We start from the raw sequence: 20,057 nt of genomic DNA, 5'->3' as shown, positions 1-20,057 counted from the left end.
TGGCGAAAATTTTAGAAAAAAAAAAAGTATTTTTAGAGTAAAAGTAGAAGCAACTATGGAGAAGTAAAAAAAAATAGCTTCTCACAAATACTTTTTTGAGAATAATACACTTAAAATACTTTTTAATAGTTTGGCCAAATACTAATTGGTGCTCAGAAATGTTTTTTCAATTAATTAACCAAACACAAATTATTTCTTACCAAAAGTACTTTTAAAGAAAAATACTTAACAAAATAAGCTGATTTTAAAAGCTTGTCCAAAAAGTGTTATGGCTTATTGATTTCTTAGTAAAATGAAGGGCACCCACTTAAGAATACAAAAGGCCCAAAACAGTCCACTATATTTGGATTTCAAGTTTAAAATAGTCCTATTCTTCTTACATGGAGTACTAATAGTTCACACTTTTAACAAAATGGTGCAATTTCAGTCCAAAACCAAACGACCGGCATTATTTTCTTACAAAAGGAATCTCTGTTCCTCTCCTCCAGTTCCAGTCCTGTCTGCATCTTTGAACAAAAACCGATTGACGTTGTTCCCTTCTTTTCCCCCAATTTTTCAGAACCCTAATATACAAATTGGGGAGATCTAAGGGGGAAATCAGGCGCGATACATCAAGTTTTTGTCGAAGAGACGGAAATCTTGTGCCTGGAATTGCAACAATTGTGTTGAATCTTTCTCCAGGTACCATACTTAGAAGAGAGCGATTCTTTTTCTTTCTTTCCCTTTTTTTGTTCTTCTTCTATGCCTCTGAATATATGCTTGTTCCTTTTGTGAATCCATAATTGGATGCTCATTAACACTAAAACGCTGATATTTCGAGGTTCTACAGCAATCAAGAGAGAGCAAAGATGAATTGAATGGTGGCTTTAGGGAAGAAATTGACGAAAAATATTCACGATCACAAACTTGTTTGAATTTGAATTTGAATTCTGCATATGGGGTTGTGTAGTTAAGCCAATGTTATTGTTGCCTTTGACCAAAAGTTGTTTGCTGAAATGTCTTGCTGGGCATTTTAATCCTCTGTTGGTTATGTTCTGTTGAACTTTTCCTGAAAATTGCTGCACTCGAGAATTGCAGCTTTGATAGTACTTTAAGACTGTAATGTATGGTGTGACTCATCCCACTGTATGGTAGCATGCTATAGGTAAAATTAATCTTCTTGGTATAGGTTCTTTTTTGAAGAATTAACCTAAATAGCCGCCTGCCTAACTGCTTAAACCGAAAACAGCCGGCAGATATGTATATATATATATATATATATATGTGTGTGTGTGTGTGTGTGTGTGTGTGTGTGTGTGTAACCGTATATATTTAGTGGACAATATGTTTGTACCAGCTAGGTAAAGTAAATACTGAAAACCCGCACGCTGTTTATGTAAAAACCCTTCTTTTTTGGTATATTTTCCCTTAGTTGCTATAGGTTCTTTTTTGGTATCCAGATTAAGGGTGAGAGTCTACTTGAGACAGATCATGGCATATAATGCAAAAAAATAAAAAATAAAGCAAAAAAGCTGGAAGATTGTTCCAATGGTGAACAGTTTGGAAGGAGAGGAATGCAAGATGTTTTGAAGGCAAGATCAGTTCAACAGAGAAAATCAAGAGTTCTTGCATTTCTCTTTTTCATTTTTGGTGTAAAGAACAGTTGATAGGTGATGTAGAATCACTACTAGACCTTTTTGATTCTCTGTAAGATTTCAGGGGTTGTACTTGTAAATATTAGATACCAGCCCTGTTTTTTGGGTGCTGATGAATATAATTGTTACCTTTCTCAAAAAAAAAAAAAGGATCGCCAGAGCAATGCTGTGACTGTCCTAGCATTTGTTTTCAACGTCCTAGCATTGGGGTATAAAGATTAAGGTCTGTTGGCATTGAATATGTTGTTTTCTTCTAAGCTTTCTAACCTTTGATACTTTGCTGCAGGTTCATGGAGTAGACTTACCAATACTTGGTGAAATTGATTCCGGTTTAGACGAAGTAGTGGAAGATTAAAAGACGGAGACAGATATAAGTTTTTAAATAAGGGATTAAGATGATGGAAGGAGTTAACTAATAAGAAGTTCCTAGACCTACCCCCCCCCCCTCAATCCGCACACTCTTACCTCCTCTACCCGCACCTCCTACCCAAAGAAAGCACGACACCTAAGAGGATCAACTAAAAGAAGCAAGAAATGGGGGTAAGCAGGAGGAGGCTGCTGGTTTCAGACTTCATCATGTCCTTCATGTGGGTCTGGTCAAGTGTGCTTATTAAGATGTTTGTTCACACAATGTTGGGTTATGGGGCTCATGATCTCAAAGGTGAAATCCTCAAACATTCAATATCTGTCATCAATATGTTCTTCTTTGCCTTCTTGGCTAAAGCTACCAAGGGTGGGGCCTACAACCCTCTCACTATCTTGTCCGGTGCCATCTCTGGGGATCTCTCCAATTTCCTCTTCGCCGTCGGTGCCAGAATTCCTGCTCAGGTCTTTGGTTCAATTACTGGGGTTAGGCTCATCATTGCGTCATTTCCAAACATAGGGCGTGGACCTCGTTTGACCATCGACATCCACCGAGGTGCACTGATTGAAGGGTGCTTGACATTTGCGATTGTTACCATTTCACTTGGACTTTCCAGAAGAAGTCGTGCGAGTACCTTGATGAAGACGTGGATATCCAGTCTGTCCAAGCTGACTCTTCACATACTTGGTTCTGATCTAACAGGGGGGTGCATGAATCCAGCCTCTGTGATGGGGTGGGCTTATGCTCGGGGGGATCATATAACCAAGGAGCACATACAGGTTTATTGGCTTGCTCCAATACAGGCAACTTTGCTGGCTGTGTGGACTTTCAATTTGCTAGTTTCCCCACCAAAGGACGAAAAGGAGAAGATGAAAGAGAAAAAGTCAGAATGAAGGGGATTCCTAAATTATTGGTGATCGTACAGTTTGAATTTTGTATCATGTCTTTCTCCAGTGTGATTGCATGAACTTAATTTTCTGTTTTTAACTTAACATGTATAATGTTCAGTTAAGGATGTACGTTTTGTCTCTGTTGTAACCTCTCTCAAGAGCGATTGAGAATCTCGAGAACTTTTCCAAATGTCCGTCTTCGCAGGATGATTGGAAAAGAGATGAGTATTTAATTCTTATACTACCTTTCATTCCACTATTCGGATTGAAGTAATTGCTTTTCTAAACAACCAAGTCATAATGGGATTAAAAATGAATGCTTCCTTGGCGGTGTGAAACATGGATTAGCATTATGTCATTCCTACAAGTGATGATCCACCCAAAATTGCTATGTAAAAACATAGAGATCAAATATAATTTTTTTGTTCCCCGTGAGCCACTTATTCGCCCCCCCCCCCCCCCCCCAAAAAAAAAAAAAAAAAGGTGTCAACCTAACACCTGCTCAAAAAAAAAAAAATCACTGCTCAGATAAAGAATGAGAAATAAGAGATATAATAACAAGCACTACCAGCACTACCACATTTTCTTGAAATAATTTACAACAGTGCATCCTATTCTTGAATATATTAAACTTTGAAGCTAATACAATTCGAGAGTAAATTAATAAGAGATGGCATTTGTTATGAACCAACATCAACTGATGCTTGAGCCTACTATACTTCTATACACTTCAAAATCATGGGGAAATGACAAAAGAAGAAAAATTACAAACAACAAAAGAAGAAGAGAAGAAAAAGTTGAGTACAAAGATCATGGGGAGATGATGAAGGAGAAAAACTAAAAACAGAAAGAAGAGAAAAAATTAATAATAAACAAGTGCAAATATCTTTCTGTGTCAGCAGACTTTTGTTGGGTCCCTAAATCCGATGTTAAAATTATTAGGCAACCGTCTGTTGCCCAAATTTGCATTTCCTTTCTGCATCATCGCCACAAACTCTTTATAATCTATCCGACCATCCTGAAATGTAAGAACAGATAATTCAACAAGATGTAGTGATAAGAAAGAACGAAAAGCATCATTCTGAAAGACACAAACCAGTGGAAAAGATTCTAACTGTGTCGCTCTATACATTTTGATACTCTCGCGTACATGTTTAAGTATAGCTGCATATGCGTTTTGACCACTAAATATGTATCCTCAATATGGTTGTGTCAGACATGAGAGTTGCGTTGGCATCAATGTTATATAGCCTACCATTACTTTCATGCATTACTAAGTATATTTGGAATAGAGAAATGCCAGTACAACTACATACATTATCTTGATCAACTTCTAGAATGATTTCATCCAAGCGGACATCCTTTATGCCAAATTCCTCACAAGCCTTTTGAAGTTCATCTGCAGTAATATACCCACTCCCATCTTTGTCAAAATATGAAAAAGCAGCAGAAAGATAATCTTCTTTCTCAGCTTTGTTGATGTGAAGCATTGCAGCTATGAATTCCCCATAGTCAATGGTACCACTGTTGTCAACGTCCGCCTGCGTTTTTTGGGAGAAAATTTGAAGTTAGATAAAAAGAAAGAAATATAAAATTATCTAATGAAGAATGTCTTCACACAAACATAGCAGTTGCTTAGCACAAATTCTTAGACAAATAATATGGCTTAGCTGCTCATAACGAGAACATACTTTCTAGAGGACAAACAGGTCCACAGATATTAAACTTCTCAAGGCACAAAGGCTTCGTTTAGGTGACAAGCCAAAAGTGCTACTAATAAAGAGCATTATGTACTCAATAGCTCAACCAAATGCTGTAATCGCAACCTTTTCCAATCATGAGTTAGAATTCTTAGGTACTCCTAACAAATGGTGTGACAAAAGGTTGACTGCACGGTGGCATTTTGGATACTTTTATGTAACTAACAGGCGCTAGCAATTTCATAGAGTGGTACACTGCATGGTTGACATGATAACAACAAACTACGGCTAAACAAGCATAACCTGTTACACAATTGCAAAGGTACTAAAGAATTTTACTACTGATATATTTCGTTGAAATTAAATTTGGAAAGGAGTCGGAAAAGAATATCAACTGCAGATCAGTTCTTCTCTCCTGGTTGGTGATCTAAAGGTTGTCCGATGGAATTGATTTGATGGTACCTACTAGAAAGAACTAGATACTTGGTGGGTAAACACTTCCAATTACAAGAAAAAAAAATGCTCATTTTTCCTTTAAAGGCTTCTTTATACCACAGCTAGACAAAAATGCCTTAAAAGATAGGCAAACGTCATCCTTTCTCCAAACTTGACCTCATTTTAATAGTATTTGACTATGAGAGAGATACAAACAGTTGGTAAAAGGGTATTTGCAGTGAGTTCTCAAAGCCCATTTCTTAAGGATTCGACACTTCTGATTCCCATATTTACAATCCTCACATAGAGAGAAATAAAAGCAGATAGAGAAAGGATCTAATTTCAGCCTAATTTTGATGGTTTTCAAGGTTAGATGGAGACTTTGCCACTGAATTATTTAAACCCTGTGTGAGTAAAGTAAATGATTCCTTGATTGGCCGCATGACATTTAATACTGAATAGTTATGGAAGACTAGAAGTCCAAAACCTACCGCCTTCATCAAGTCTTGTATCTCTGTCTCACTAAGATCAGCCCCAAATTGCTTTAGTCCAATCTTCAGTTCATCTAAAGTAATATGTCCACTGTTATCTGTGTCAATCATTTTGAACATCTCTTTCAAGCCTGCAATTTCCTCTTCAGAAAGACTCTCAGCAATAACCTGTATGATACAAATAGATTTTTGTCATTGGAAGAAACAAGACACCTTTTGATTCTTGAACTAGATTAACTTTTCATGCGTGTGTTGGGAGCTATAAGAATTTAACTGCAATTTTAAGTTTAAAAATTGGCTCTTTTTTTTCCCTTCCTTTTCTTGGGGTGAGGGAGGAGGGAGGAGGTTAACGGCCACTTTTAGTGGTCAATCCCATTGAAACTATAATTCGTTTACTAATATCTTACCATGAGAGCCATTTTCTTAAGCTTGTTCATGGCAGAAAACTGTGTTAAGCGACTCAATACTGCAGAATCAAGAGGCTTATCTGGAGCCACACCATCAATCTTCACCCAGGGATGGCCTGCAAAGGGAAAAGAAGAATAATATGCCCCTGAATCTCGAAAGTTTAGTGACAAAGCAATCCTCCTATGTCGGTAACCCCTTGATGGAGAAGTATCACATGTTGGAAATTAAAAGGCAAATATGGACAAGTATAGACAATCTAACTTGAGAAGAAGTAGAACCAAAACTATCTCCATAGAAAGACTTCCCTTTTCTCTGAATTGACTTAATAAGACTATTATTTCCCTACACGTGCTCTATCAAGATCAACTTGCAGAAGATGAGCAGAACAAAATTCCCAATTCTACACCAGACGCAGATACATTTTTCTGATTGTGATATTCTTTTAGGAAAATATGTTTGAAATTCTAGGTGAACCGAAAAATACAAAGTACCTAAGGACTCACATAGAACAACAAAACACCAAAAAGACATTACGATTTCACCACATTCTCTCAGCTCCTAAGCAAAATGGTTCTCACAGCATCTCTAAGCATAAGATATGAAAGGCCATTTTAAATATGAAGTTGAAATCAACGACTACTCACATAGAACTTCATGTGCGGTAAGTCGCTCTCTGGGGTCCCTAACAAGCATTCTCCTTACCAGATCTTTTGCATCTTCAGAAATGTTAGGCCAAGGATCTGATACGAAGTCAATATCGGCACGTAAAACCTCGTCGAATATTTCCTGCTCACTTTCTATGCAAATGATGAATGAAGTAAACATGAGAAGCTGTTTTTGGTACTTCACATAACCAGGAAACTATGGAAAAAACTACAAAAACTGTAATCCATAAAACTTGAAAAGATCAACTTACCACCCCAAAATGGAGGTACACCAGTGAGAAGAATGTAAATTATTACACCTGCACTCCAGATATCAGCCTCCTGACCATATCGCTTAAGCAGAACTTCTGGAGCAACATAATAAGGGCTTCCAACAATATCAGAGAATATTTGCCCTGTGTTAAGAACATAACCCAATCAACTAGGTAATTTAAAAGCAAAAGCACATCAACAAAGAAGACAGGTGCATGCTAGAAAGCACATGTTATTAAGAGTATATAGAATAACTGATGCTAAGGATATTTTCCATATAAGATGATGAACATCATATTATGGACATGATAACCCTTCTAATTAATACAACTCTTACGAAATATTAAGGACAATAATGACCCTTCAAATTAATAGAACTTCTACGAAATCAGAAGCGGCATCGCTTTTCCGACCTAAGAGTAATAAAACAGAATGGGTTCTCAATATAAACTATCGGATATAGATACGCAATGCTATTGACTTCACAAACAAATAAGTTTGGAGCTTTCAAGGCTTTGGACAAGGAAAGACTTCCATCTATCCATATCAAGGGGACAACTTTTACTTTTTTTTAAAAAAAGTAATGCCTAAATGTTTTGGACCAAAAAATTAAAAATAGGAGCTGGTTTCTAGAATTCCTATCAAGTAATTACTACTACAAAGGCACCTGCAGATGGCCTGTTGAAATTGAATACTTGCTAAAAACAAATCAAATTCTTTCAAATCCTAGATTCCCAACAATAATTCTACCAGATCCTCATATAATGTTCAAAGATTCCCAAAATATTGCTCTCATTTTGCACCTCATTTTTTGGTAACCGAGAAATCCCTGAGGGTCAGTGGCGCACGGTTCGAAACTCAGTGGGAATGGAGCCATCCCTCTACCCTTCTCCACTTAAATACCAGACTTCGGTTTGTAGCAGAGTTCGAACCCGTGATGCTGCTTAAAGTAACATATCTAATCATGTTTTCTTTGCATGTGTCAAAGTACTTGTAGGTGAAGCTGTTTTAACTATATCTAGGAGTTTTAACTCCTGCTTTGAAGTATATACACAACTACATTGTTTGGAAAGAATTTTTCGCCCTTATGCTTACACTATTTACCTTAACATATCCAATATGTTTCAGTCAAAACTAGAGTCCAAAAGCTGAAAAGTGTTTTCATTGGCTAACGGCTATGCCCCAATAAACAAGGGTACAATTGTTTCACTCCTTCCGCAGAAAAGATTCATGCATCTTAATAAGCGGATTAGAGTAAATAAGCTCTAGTTTTGTCAAATACCTTGTATTTGTTTTCTCTTTAGTATCTAGCAAATGTTCTGTGGATTCCTCAAGGATAACCTCTTGCTTTTTAATGAACCCATCGACACTATATTTGAGAAAATTAAGTTTGGTGTTGTAAAAAGACCCTGCTCTCGATTCAATTACTCATAAAAATTGAGCAAAGGTTGTCAATTGATAACTACAGAAGCATATTGCTTATCAAGTAGGCAAATAGAAATACCAACTACTTAACCCTATTACTTCGATAATACCAAAGTTTCTACTTCTTCATTTGATACGATAAAACCCGCCCTCCTGAACTTTCCTACCTAGGATCCCAACAGTGTCTTCAACCCACTTTGCTCCCTTTGCCCAACCTCATGGTTGAAGGTGGAGGGTCCTTACCAATAGGCTATCCCTCCCTTGTCGGGTACCACAGAAAACAATTTTTTCCTTATGCGTACAAACCACTAAAAATAATTCAAAGAAATAGAGAAAGAGGGGAAGACCAAAATATATAGGAAGTAAATGGAAGAATTTGGAGAAAGTGGAAAAATACCTGGCTTGAAAAATGTTGATAGCCCGAAATCTATAATCTTTAGAGGTGAATCCTCTTCCTCGTTGACAAAGAGAAAATTCTCAGGCTTAAGGTCCAAGTGCAACACTCCTAGAGAATGGCAGGCTTCTATTACACTAACTATTGTCCTTGCAAGCTCAGCCGCTTTTCTCTCCGAGTAATGTCCCTGCTTAACAATTCTATCGAAGAGCTCACCCCCTGTACATAGTTCCATCACAACATGAACTGCAGCAGCATCCTCATACGCTGCTTTTATTGAAATGACATTAGGATGTCCAGATAAGTGATGCAATATCTGAATTTCTCTCCTTACATCTTCCACATCTTCAGGTGTCAATAATTTCCTCTTCGCAATAGACTTACAAGCATACTTTTCCCCTGTTGCTTTTTCAACACAGAGGAATGTGGTCCCGAATTGTCCATGTCCAAGTTTCTCCCCCAAATCATAATGCTCTTTCAGAAGACCGGTTTTTGTTTTCAACACCGACTCAACCTGGAGTCCTGCACTAAGCATTCTCTTGACGTGATGTGGCTTCTTCGGTTTTGCCGGCTTTTTTGGTTTTGCCTTTTCATGGACTGTGTTGCCAAAATTTTCAGGTCCCGTTGCTTTTGTAGGTTTCGAATGATCTGATATCTTCTCAGGCTTAACTACCTGAGAGTCTGTCTTCTGTTCCTTCACTATAATAGCCTGCTTGGACTCTTTAGCATCTGATAGCTTACTCTCTTCTCTGTCTATCTTCACCAATTCTGGGGGTTTATTCTGAAAAGAATTAGGATGTTCGGGCTGTTTGTCTGTAGAAGGTTCTTCAATAGCCTTTTCTTTTTTCTTATTTGTGATCATATTCGGTGATCGAGACCGCCAAAAGAATAAGTTGAAGAACCCACCCTTTGAAAACTTTGCATGAACACAGTTATTTCCCATCTATCACTATGCTCCTCTCCACCAATATCTGTTACTATTATACACATCTGAATTCAAATATCAAGCCAAAATTTAACCCCTCAAAATGGATTGAAATTTGAAGCATTTGAAGCAGTAAACTATGCTGAAACCCTCTTCCAAAGCATGACCTTTTCGACTGCAGATACAGTTGTTATTGTAAAAATCAGCATATTCTTCAAACTAATCTAGAGACAAAACCTTTGACCAGTAAATTTCCAACTCATACAAGTAAAATAATCCAATTTACACCTCTAAACAATTTCTAAAAGAAAGAAAAAGAAAAAAGGACCCCGTTTAAATAGACAAGAATCTCCAACAGTTTTACCGCTTCCCACATAATCAAAAATCAGCAGAGACAGTTAAGCAAAAATCATATAAAAACAACAACTACTACGCCTCAATCCCAAACTAGTTACACAAAAACTCGTACTCCTTCCATTTCAGTTTATGTGAACCTTTTCGGAGTACGATGGTCAACCTGACTAATTTCTGGTATGAATTCGAACATAGAATAAAATGTACAAATTTAGAAACTACATAAAAGTACACAATATTTAACGATTCAAAATATTTAAAAAGAATGAGCAAAATGTGGTAAAAGAAAACCTTGTTTGACTCCCCAAATAGTAATAGGCTCACATAAATAGAAATCGAGTAAATGAAAAGCACTCAAGGCTGTCGTCTAGTGGTCAAAGGAGAAACATAAGGTTCAAGTTCAAATCCCATTAGAGGCAAAATACACCTCTGCCTAGCCTTGGTAGACAGAGTTACCGGTACCTGTGCTGGTGAGAGGTAACAGGTCATATTTGCGCGCAAGCTGGCCCGGCCGAAACAACATTCCAAGAAAAGAAAAAAATCGTGATTGAAAAGATAATAGAAAACTAGAACAACATTAGGAAATAGAGAACTTACAAGGAAAATTCAAAGTTTGGAGACCCTCAACTTTGGGTTTCCAGAAGAAATTAAGTGACTATGTTGAGGAATTGAATATGAAATTCTCACACCCACATGAGTAAATAAGGAGAAAAAATCAGCATAAGCAATTGAGAAATGAAAGGAGAAAGGGGCCGTCCAAGAATTGTAATAATAATTGTACGTGAAAACGAAAGAGATTATTAACTTATCAGCTAAGTTTGTGTTTCAATTTCAATGTGTGTATGTAAATGTTAACCTAGATTTTCTTTGGGAATGAAGCTTTTTGGATTAGGGTTTTGGATTTGAATTGTCTCTCTATTTTTGTTGAAATTTAGGAGAGAAAAGCCGAGGGACAGGGGAAGGCGAGAAGCGACAGGTTTTTCAGTTATAATGTTTGAAGGGAAACTATTCCGATTACAGAAATTGCCCCTCAACTTCTGTGTAATTACAAAAGATTCCTCTCTTTCTTCTAATTTATGGAATTTCGTATATTAAACAATAACAAATCAAATAAATGTTAATAATGACTTAATTAGCCAAAAGAAGGATAAGGAAAAGGAAAGGATATCAATAACAAGAAGTAAGGAAGTGTAACTTCACATTATTAACTTCCTTGATAAGTAAGATTAGGTTTAATAATTTATAGGTAGCAATACTAGCTCATGATCTTGTTATATGTCTAGACTGTCTAAGATGCAACATTTTGGATGAGTGACCAAAAACTAAATGAGTCAAAAAATGGAATAGATGGGTTAAAAAGTGGGTTGTGTTGAGTCATTACAAGATAAAATAATTAAGTAAAGACGATAAAGTTCGCTCATCTTCTATAGGTTAAGGAAAGTAAAAATGTTGAAACTATTGAAGTAAAAATGTAGAACATAGGGAATATGAGTACTTTTTGTTCTATAGGTTATTATGCTAATAAAGCTTTTAGCCTTTAGTTCCACCAAATCCTATTTATCGTACTGACTCTAAGAAATTTTACCTTTCCTTTTGGCGTAAGTCAACAAAGAAAACAAACATTCAGGTAATGAAAATTGAGAAAGGCTTACCCTAAGAATGAGAAAAAAATTCATTTTTTCACTAACTCCCGTTATGTGCATGATCCGAGAAGACATGGCAAAACTATCATATGCAATCTTACTTTGTGATTTTGCAAGAAGCTACTACTTTCAAAGTAGTTTCAAAGCTTGAACCGTAATTTCTTAATCACACATCGAGGGTACTTTTACCGCTAAGGTTAATTGGCTTTATTTGATTTCAAGGTTCATCTCTAGGTAGTTCGTGAAAAATGACATTTCCTTCTTCATGACTTCACAACAGAAAAAGAAAAAAAAAACAAATTAGATTCTTCTCAGGAATCATCATAAAAGGTAATGTGCACCCAAAAAAAAATTCGTTTGAGGTCACTTTAACTACTGGGTTAAACCAAAAGACAACAAGCTAGCCTACAGAAACTTGGGCTGGAACCAGACCAGAAGAAACGCCTAAATAAAGTCAGAAATTAGAACCTTTATGAGTAGTAGTAAAACAAGAGATTCAGAACAGAAAGAAAATAAAGAAAGAAAAGCAAAATCTAAGATGTGCGTAAACATAATAGCAACATATTCACATATCTCTCATTCGTGACTGATATGCCTGGAGACGATCTCCTACTTGATTGCTTCAAACATCTCTAGCCAAGCCAGATAGATCCACCTCTCCATCGGAATTGTTTGGTTTAGGGGAACCTTCTTTAGGAGGATGAGATTCGATGGGTATACCACGTCTCTCACGTGAGGATGATAGGTCATCATCAAAGACACGAGGAATGCTGAATGCACCAAAGAAGCCATTCTTCATCTCCACGGCTGCTTCAAAGAAACGATCAAGGCCACCGAAGAAGCTTCGCTCAATATTCTCAATATCACTGCGCATCCCAGGGAAGTCAAAAGGCACACTTGACTCTATAGAATATGAACCTTTAGTCATCTGGTCCGTGACATCTTCCTCGGTGTATTCTTTATTAGACTCTACCATCTCAGAAGGCCTGATGAAAAGCAAGAAGTTAATCACCAACTCGAACAATCCATTCAAATTCCCCCATGTTACAAGCAAATTATTAGCAAAGCGCCAACCAAAAAAAATAAAAAAAAATAAAAGAGGAGATTCTCATTTAAAGTGGCATATATTTGACTTGATCAACAAGAGGCTATTCAGTAATATGCATTTCCATGACTCTGTTTTTAAAAGGCTAGCAATAGCGCCGCATCTTTTACAAATTAAATACAATATTTGAAAAAATTTAAATATCAGGTCGGAATTGCTTAAATAGATACTCAACGATACGTGCCTTCCATTGTAATTTATATTCGTGTAATTCTATGTGGCCTTAATGTGTGTTAATAAATTAAATAGTATCTACTTCATTAATAACAAACCCTCCATCTTCTTCTACACGAAGTATCTTTCACTTGCTAATAGGAATTTGGACTTACAAAGGGTCAAAAATAACATAATTCATGGAATTCATCTCATGACCAATCATATTAGTCATTGCAAATCAACTAGCTGTTATAAATTAGGAAAAGTGAACTGAAGATCAGCTAATTATTCTCCTCCCCTTCTTTAATTTCTTTTTACATACATTATGGTAGCTAGTAAAATAAACTAGACTGTTGAGTTCTGCTGGAAGCATCATAATGTTGTATAGTGGCTGCGGAAGTTATCTGAAAGCGAAATCCATCTAGCGGATCACCTCAACAGAATTCCAACTCTTTATTTTTACCCCTTAGCCTTGTGTTATGAAACAGAAGTATTCAAGTAGAAATGTCCTTTATTAAGAAAGCCATTTCCACTAAGTACAAGAATCCTCTTTCCTTTTTTTTGGGTCACTTAAGGGTTCTCTATTCCAATAACTACCAGAATCCTTCTTCCTTTTTTTCCAATTATTTTTGGGTCACCTAGGGTTCTCCATTTGGACAAAAAAATCAACATATAAACTCTCATTCTTTAGTGTTCTCTTTGGATTTTCTTCATAAGGAGAGGTAAAAGGTAATGAAGGAGAAGGACGGAGAAAGTATTTAAAGATAGGTTCCATGTACACCTCATAAGCGGTTAATTATCCTGGATTAATGTGTGCCTTTAATGCCAATGCAAACTAGAAGACACCAACCTATAACGGTGCCAATAAAACAAGAAACTGGACATACTAAGTATTTCTCATTTACGATAATCACGAGATTCCTCGATGAAGTTTCAGAAAAGTTCTAATGCCCAGTTTATCTCAGGCTCAGATTCTGTCGTACTTATTTTGTAAGAGCTAACTGTTCCTTTACAATCCTGGAATTAGCCCCTTTCACTAGAGTGAAAAAACAATGGTCTAGCAAAAACATGTTGCAATCTCTAATCAATTCAGAAATAAGGGTGTACAAAGCTGTACACTTAAAAATGCAGAATTCAATGAGCTAGTTCAAATCTCCAAGTGAAGGTTATGTGTGACTAAATCTTGTGTTGGCATGTTTCACCTAATAAAATTCCAACCTTGAAGGAAGAGTCAATTCATCTCTCGGCTCCTATTACTTAACCTGTTGAGCATAAAGAGAACTAGATTCCCTAAGAAGAATAGTACTCTATCCAACTAGGTTACAGCTGGATTAAGACCATTTTGTTTTATCTAACAAATTACCGCTAATAAATTTTTTGTTGTTGACAAGTTGCTGATCTAAATTATGAGTTACAATATTCCAGCCTAGAGATATAGCCTGAATACTATTCACGGTTGCCTAAACCAGTTCTAATCTTCTATTAAGTTAAATGACATAAAAAAAAAATTTGATAATCGAGAAATCTCAGAGGATTAGTGGTGGATTATTGGCGCACAGTTCGAAACTTGGTGAATTATGACCCGACCCTCTACCCTTGTTCACTTAAATACCGATTCGAACTCCTAACCTAAACCTGAACCACACACCACTAGTTGAGTTCTTACCACTAGACCAAAGCCCAGGCGATTAAACGATATAAAATCTCATTATAATGAAAAAGATTAAGGCTTTCAGCCTGGGTAGCTTACTGATGACATCCTAAAACAGAAAAGACACCTTTTCCACACATTTGATGATTAATAGATAAAAATTATGCTCAATAAGTTTATCAAAAATACAAACGAAACACTATATCATCTTATACAAATGACATCGAATCATGAGAGAGCAATTAAAAACTCAACGACACTATTTATTCAACAAATTATAGTTTAACGCAAACTAATCACGAAATAAATCAAAGCTTTAAGTCTAATTTTTACCTTCCAACGCAGTCCTTGAAAATCTGTTCAGTTTTTTCGCACTTACGGATGAACTTTCCAGGCTCGGTCTCCTCAGTTCGGCATCGAGTGTTCACAACCTTCCTGGTGGCGCACCGTTCACCGCCGTTTCCGTCGCTGCCGGAGGATGATTTAGGGTTTTCAAAATCCTTGAAGACGCTGAAATCATCAGCGCCGGAATGCTTGGAATCGTCGTCGGTCCAAACCCAACCCATTGTTACTTCGATTTGCTTGGCCAATAATCCAAAGATGTTTCTCGAAGAAGGTGAAAGAAATGTGAATTGAGTTATTTATAGTTTGCTCAAAGAAAGAAGCTTAACCAAAAAGTTAAAAAGGGGTGCAAAAAAGGATATAACTAAATATAAATAAGTAAATAAATAAATAAAAGTAGGGAAAAGTGCAAATAAAAGAGAGTTTACATTCCATATTTGGGATACTCCCTCCGTTTCATATTATATGAAGTAGTTTGACTCAGCATCGAGTTTAAGAAAAAAGAACAAGACTTTTAAAATTTGTGGTCTTAAAAATTTAAGGGGTAAAAAGTTTGTGCGGCCATGACATTTGTGTGGCTATAAAAGCTTCTCATTAAGGGTAAATGAGTAAAATAAAAGAGTTTAAACTTGAATTATTTCCAAATTTAGAAATGTGTCATTTGTTTTGGAACAAACTAAAAAAAAAGTACCTTATTTAATATGAAACAGAGGGAGTATAAATTACTTTAGTACGTCGGTTTAAAGTATACACACCGATTTGTGCAAATTTCTTTTGCACAATTATTAAAATTTAGCGTGTAATAAAGTAATAACGGAGTAGTTATTATTAATAATGACTTTATTGGGTAAATATTTTTTGCATTGTCAGTAGATATAATTTAACTTTATATTGGTAATTACATCCCATAAGTTGGATAAAATTATAGTCTCTCAATTCTAATTTATGTGAAGGTATATGTATTTCTAGAGTCAAACGAATTACTTTTTAACCGTAATCTTTTATATGTCTTTTAAATATTTTAAGTTATTAATTATTATGATTTACAGTACGCTTTTTACGTAGTTTCTCAATATGTAAATTTTACTCGAAAAACTTAAAGATTCTATGTACAAATATACAATCAAAATTTAGTGAAAAAAATTATCCAATTAACTCACTCAATTTTACGTCTATCAAATATTAAAAATTATTAAAATTTAAAATATTTTATTAGTAATTATATAAATATATATTATAAATATATATATTATATAATAATATAGTAGTGCTTCTTATTTGGGGCCTCAGGCAAGGGTTTCACTTGCCTTGCCCTTTGATCCAAATCCTAATAGAAGTAGGAGAAGCCAAAATCCTCTATAAAATAAGCCACTACTATTATATACTAATCCTAATAGAAGTAGGAGAAGCCAAAATCCTCAATAAAATAAGCCACTACTCTTATACATTCTGAGCTTAGTTTTAAGTTTGAAATCTATTCTTTTTTCTTCTTCTTCCAACTCGTCAAAACTATACATATCTCAACCCTTCTTTTTCTTGACAAAATTTTCACAACATGATCACCATGCCTATCAAGCAAGAAATCGTCGACCCAACATACGTTTATCAGAACACTACTACTATCGTCCAAACAAACACAATTGATCATATGATTCCTATAAACGATGGTCTTGGTTCTTATTTTGATAATATAGAAGGAGCAAGTCCTTTCAAGAAGATGAAAGTTGGCAATAGTAGTGGTATTGTTGCACCTATATCGATTCGTTCAAAGGTTGATAATCATTCTTTACCTGTTTCAACTAATGAATTGGTTGCTTTTCCTGTTAATATTCCAAGTTGTAAACAATTTTGGAAAGCTGGAGATTATGATGGAACGAATGGAGGTTTTTTCGCGGCTGGTCATGATCATACAGTTGGCATGGATCATGTGAGAGTTCACCCGAAATTCTTGCATTCAAATGCCACAAGTCATAAATGGGCTTTAGGAGCTTTTGCTGAGCTTTTAGATAATGCTATGGACGAGGTTTGCAACGGCGCTACCTACGTTAGCGTAGACGTGCTGGACAACATGAAACAGAAGGGAAAAATGTTGGTGGTTGAAGATAATGGTGGTGGAATGACTCCAGATAGAATGCGCCAATGCATGTCTCTTGGATATTCAGTGAAAAGCAGATTAGCAAATACTATTGGACAATATGGAAATGGTTTTAAGACTAGTAGTATGAGATTAGGCGCGGATGTGATTGTATTTTCAAGAGGAAGAGATAGAACAAGCAACACAATAACACAAATTGTTGGAATGTTGTCGTATACGTTTTTAAGGAGCACAGGGAAAGAAGATATTGTTGTTCCTATGATTGATTTTGTGAAGAGGGAGGAAACTTGGGAAATGTTGATTCGATCTTCAGCTGATGATTGGAGAAGAAATTCAGACACCATAGTACAATGGTCTCCTTATGAAAGCGAACAGGATCTCTTCCAACAGTTTGAATTTTTGGAAGATCAAGGTACACGAATTGTTATATACAATCTTTGGGAGGATGAAGAAGGATGTACAGAACTTGACTTTGACGCTGATCCACATGACATTCAAATACGGGGTGTTAGTCGAGATGAAAAGAAGATTCAGATGGCAACAGAATATCCTAACTCCAGCCATTTTCTAACTTATCAGCATTCTTTAAGGAGTTATGCTTCAATTTTGTACCTGAGGCTTGCTCCTGGATTTCGAATAATTTTAAGGGGGAAAGATGTTGAACATCATAATTTGGTAAATGACATGATGTTATCTGAGGAGATAACGTACAGACCACAGTGCATTGGTTATGAAACATTAAAGGATCCAAATGTTGCAGCTGTAGTAACAATTGGTTTTGTGAAAGATGCAAAACATCATATTGATGTTCAAGGTTTCAATGTTTATCACAAGAATAGGCTAATTAAGCCTTTCTGGAGAGTGTGGAATGCTGCAGGGAGTGATGGTCGTGGCGTGATAGGCGTCTTGGAAGCTAATTTTGTGGAGCCGGCTCATGATAAACAGGGCTTTGAGCGCACCATTGTACTTGCTAGACTCGAGGCACGTCTACAAGCAATGCAGAAGAAGTATTGGTCCTCAAATTGCCATTTCATTGGTTATGCTAAGCGTCGCAATGTAAAGAACATTACTGTCTCTCCTCCTGAGGAAGAATCAAACGCTTCTGCTAAAAGAAAATCATGTTCCCAGTTTAGCTCCAGTGGCCACACAACATGTCATAATAAATCTACATTGAAATCTACTGGAGAAGAATGTGAGAATGTGGCACCAGTTCATCCTCCAATACGAGCAAACAATCAAGCTGTTTCTGTAGAAGAAACTCAGCAAGTGTGTGTACCAAATGCTTCTGCTAAAAGCAAATCTTGTTCACAGTTTAGCTCCAATGGCCACACAACTTGTCTTGATAAATATACATTGCAATCTACTGGAGGAGAACGCGAGAATGTAGGACCAGTTCATTCTTCAGTACAAGCAAGAAACCAGACAATGTCTGGAGATCAAACTCAGCAAGTGTGTGGATCAAATAGGCAAACAGTTCAAACTCAGCAAGTGTGTGAATCAAATAGGCAAACAGTTCAAACTACAGGAAAATCAGTAGTGAAGATGGAAGAATTTGTGTCCAACTTGAGAGAAGAGAATCATAGTACTAAGATCAGTTTACAGCAGATTTTGCGCGATTTGCAGTATGAAAGAGTGAGGAGTAAGACTCTAGTTCGGATGCTTTTAGAAGAAAGAAGACGGCGGGATAAGGAAGAAGAGAGTTTAAGGAGCAGATTAAAGGATGCTTCTGTTACCATAGAACAGCTTCTCAACAAAGTGAGATTGCTAGAAAGTAGGACAATCTATAGTTGCAAAAAAGAATGGTGAGATACGAACAATTGTTGAGAAGTAACAGCAGCTAAAGAACACGCTTCAAAGATCTGGATTCTGACTAATAGCAAGTCCATTCAATACTAAGATGTATATTAGCTTTTCTTTTCCAATTTTCCTATTAATGTAATTGCTTGTGTTGCAGACAGTTTTGCTGTATTGTTCTCAGTTTAGGTGTATTGGGAAAAAATTGAGTTTACATATTTAAGTTATTGGAAGATGACGTGCCATGACACGTAGACTGGTCAAAAAGTTAAGATTGGCAAAGAGGCACGAGTTGCAACAGATACGAGCAGAGGCATAAGAGGAAGCACGAGCAGATACTCAAAAGATTCAACGCTCGTACCTATTTAAGTCCAAAAATCAAAGGGAATTAATCTAACAGTTCACGGGAGTACAAATACAATATTTAATGAGTCTTAAATACTAAAAACATTAGAGAATTTGTATTAAATATAATGATTATGTAACGTAACATTTAATGTCTTTAATTGCCTATAATGGCCTTATTATGACAAATGCAAAACGCATATCTCCAAAGTAGCTATAAAAGGGAGAGAATGGATCAATTGTAAGGACACAAAATATTATCTGAATATACCGATTTACTTGTTTTCCTTCTGATTATATTGCTAGCCAAATTACTTTCTTTCATATATACTTTTGATTATCAGTAACCCGAGTTTTTCTAAATTAAAGCTTTGACCGAAATCTCATTTTTTTGGTTAAACAAATTGGTTTCGTAATTCCAGTTGAGATAGGAGAGCCGAGTACACGATTGACACAGGCGTCAGAAGAATCTAATGACGAGGAAATGCATGTAAATCTTGATTTACTTGAAGGAAGAAGAGAAGTTGCACTAATAAGAATGGCAGCATAGAAGCAGGTCATAGAACGATACTACAACCGAAAAGCACGCCTCAGATTCTTCAAAATTGGGGACTTCGTGCTCAAAAAGGTTTTTCAATCTACGAAGGCAGCTAACTCGGGGAAATTAAGTCCAACATGGGAAGGACCCTATAGAATTCATGATATTGCAGGTAAAGGAGCATACGAGCTGGAAAAAATGGATGGCAAGATACTTCCGTCACATTGGAATGTTGTTCATCTAAAGAGATATTATTTCTGAAGAATACCCACGGTCAGGTATCCATATTTTGAAATTTAATTTTTGAATTGTTAAAATTTTACTAACGATTTTAGATGATAGGCAAAACGCTAACTCGTACTAAATGATGAGTCACGACCTGCAAGGCACGTGGAATAAATTAAACTTCCTGGCCTAGGGTTACAATTATTCTGATAGAAATTCAAGTGGG

At 36.2% G+C, this 20,057-nt stretch overlaps 4 protein-coding genes across 4 annotated transcripts; 2 read left to right on the top strand and 2 right to left on the bottom strand.

The window, feature by feature from the left end:
* The first annotated feature begins 378 nt into the window (after positions 1 to 378).
* On the top strand, positions 379 to 3,147 carry LOC104217942 (probable aquaporin SIP2-1). Its single transcript, XM_009768294.2, has 2 exons — positions 379 to 681; positions 1,921 to 3,147. The coding sequence occupies exon 2, from the start codon at positions 2,169 to 2,171 to the stop codon at positions 2,889 to 2,891; it is 723 nt and encodes a 240-aa protein (XP_009766596.1). The 5' UTR covers positions 379 to 681; positions 1,921 to 2,168; the 3' UTR covers positions 2,892 to 3,147.
* A 296-nt stretch (positions 3,148 to 3,443) lies between these two features.
* On the bottom strand, positions 3,444 to 11,778 carry LOC104217943 (calcium-dependent protein kinase 26-like). The gene is made up of 8 exons (XM_070164894.1): positions 10,535 to 11,778; positions 8,662 to 9,758; positions 6,839 to 6,982; positions 6,567 to 6,719; positions 5,922 to 6,037; positions 5,515 to 5,682; positions 4,205 to 4,429; positions 3,444 to 3,906 (listed from the first exon to the last, which is right to left on the bottom strand). Exons 2-8 carry the CDS (start codon positions 9,599 to 9,601, stop codon positions 3,784 to 3,786), a joined length of 1,869 nt encoding a protein of 622 aa, XP_070020995.1. The 5' UTR covers positions 9,602 to 9,758; positions 10,535 to 11,778; the 3' UTR covers positions 3,444 to 3,783.
* An 87-nt stretch (positions 11,779 to 11,865) lies between these two features.
* LOC104217945 (fra a 1-associated protein) lies at positions 11,866 to 15,178 on the bottom strand. Its single transcript, XM_009768296.2, has 2 exons — positions 14,826 to 15,178; positions 11,866 to 12,566 (listed from the first exon to the last, which is right to left on the bottom strand). The coding sequence occupies exons 1-2, from the start codon at positions 15,056 to 15,058 to the stop codon at positions 12,203 to 12,205; spliced, it is 597 nt and encodes a 198-aa protein (XP_009766598.1). The 5' UTR covers positions 15,059 to 15,178; the 3' UTR covers positions 11,866 to 12,202.
* A 1,220-nt stretch (positions 15,179 to 16,398) lies between these two features.
* Positions 16,399 to 18,735, top strand: LOC104217949 (protein MICRORCHIDIA 7-like). The gene has a single exon (XM_009768305.2). It carries the CDS (start codon positions 16,399 to 16,401, stop codon positions 18,733 to 18,735), a length of 2,337 nt encoding a protein of 778 aa, XP_009766607.1.
* The last annotated feature ends 1,322 nt before the right edge of the window (positions 18,736 to 20,057 follow it).

The sequence above is a fragment of the Nicotiana sylvestris genome, chromosome 12 (genome assembly GCF_000393655.2).
Source record: "Nicotiana sylvestris chromosome 12, ASM39365v2, whole genome shotgun sequence".
In the NCBI taxonomy this organism is placed as follows: domain Eukaryota; kingdom Viridiplantae; phylum Streptophyta; class Magnoliopsida; order Solanales; family Solanaceae; genus Nicotiana; species Nicotiana sylvestris.
The sequence above is the reverse complement of the archived record's forward strand: the minus strand, read 5'-3'. Positions and strand labels throughout refer to the sequence as shown.

Coding starts and splice junctions, on each gene's coding strand:
- LOC104217942 (XM_009768294.2), top strand. CDS start 2,169: ATGGGGGTAAGCAGGAGGAGGCTGCTGGTTTCAGACTTCATCATGTCC.
- LOC104217943 (XM_070164894.1), bottom strand. CDS start 9,601: ATGGGAAATAACTGTGTTCATGCAAAGTTTTCAAAGGGTGGGTTCTTC. Junction 6,983..8,661: donor ATCAACATTTTTCAAGCCAG/GTATTTTTCCAC, acceptor TTCTTAACACAG/GGCAAATATTCTCTGATATT. Junction 6,720..6,838: donor TGTACCTCCATTTTGGGGTG/GTAAGTTGATCT, acceptor TCATTTGCATAG/AAAGTGAGCAGGAAATATTC.
- LOC104217949 (XM_009768305.2), top strand. CDS start 16,399: ATGCCTATCAAGCAAGAAATCGTCGACCCAACATACGTTTATCAGAAC.
- LOC104217945 (XM_009768296.2), bottom strand. CDS start 15,058: ATGGGTTGGGTTTGGACCGACGACGATTCCAAGCATTCCGGCGCTGAT. Junction 12,567..14,825: donor TTCAAGGACTGCGTTGGAAG/GTAAAAATTAGA, acceptor GCTTTTCATCAG/GCCTTCTGAGATGGTAGAGT.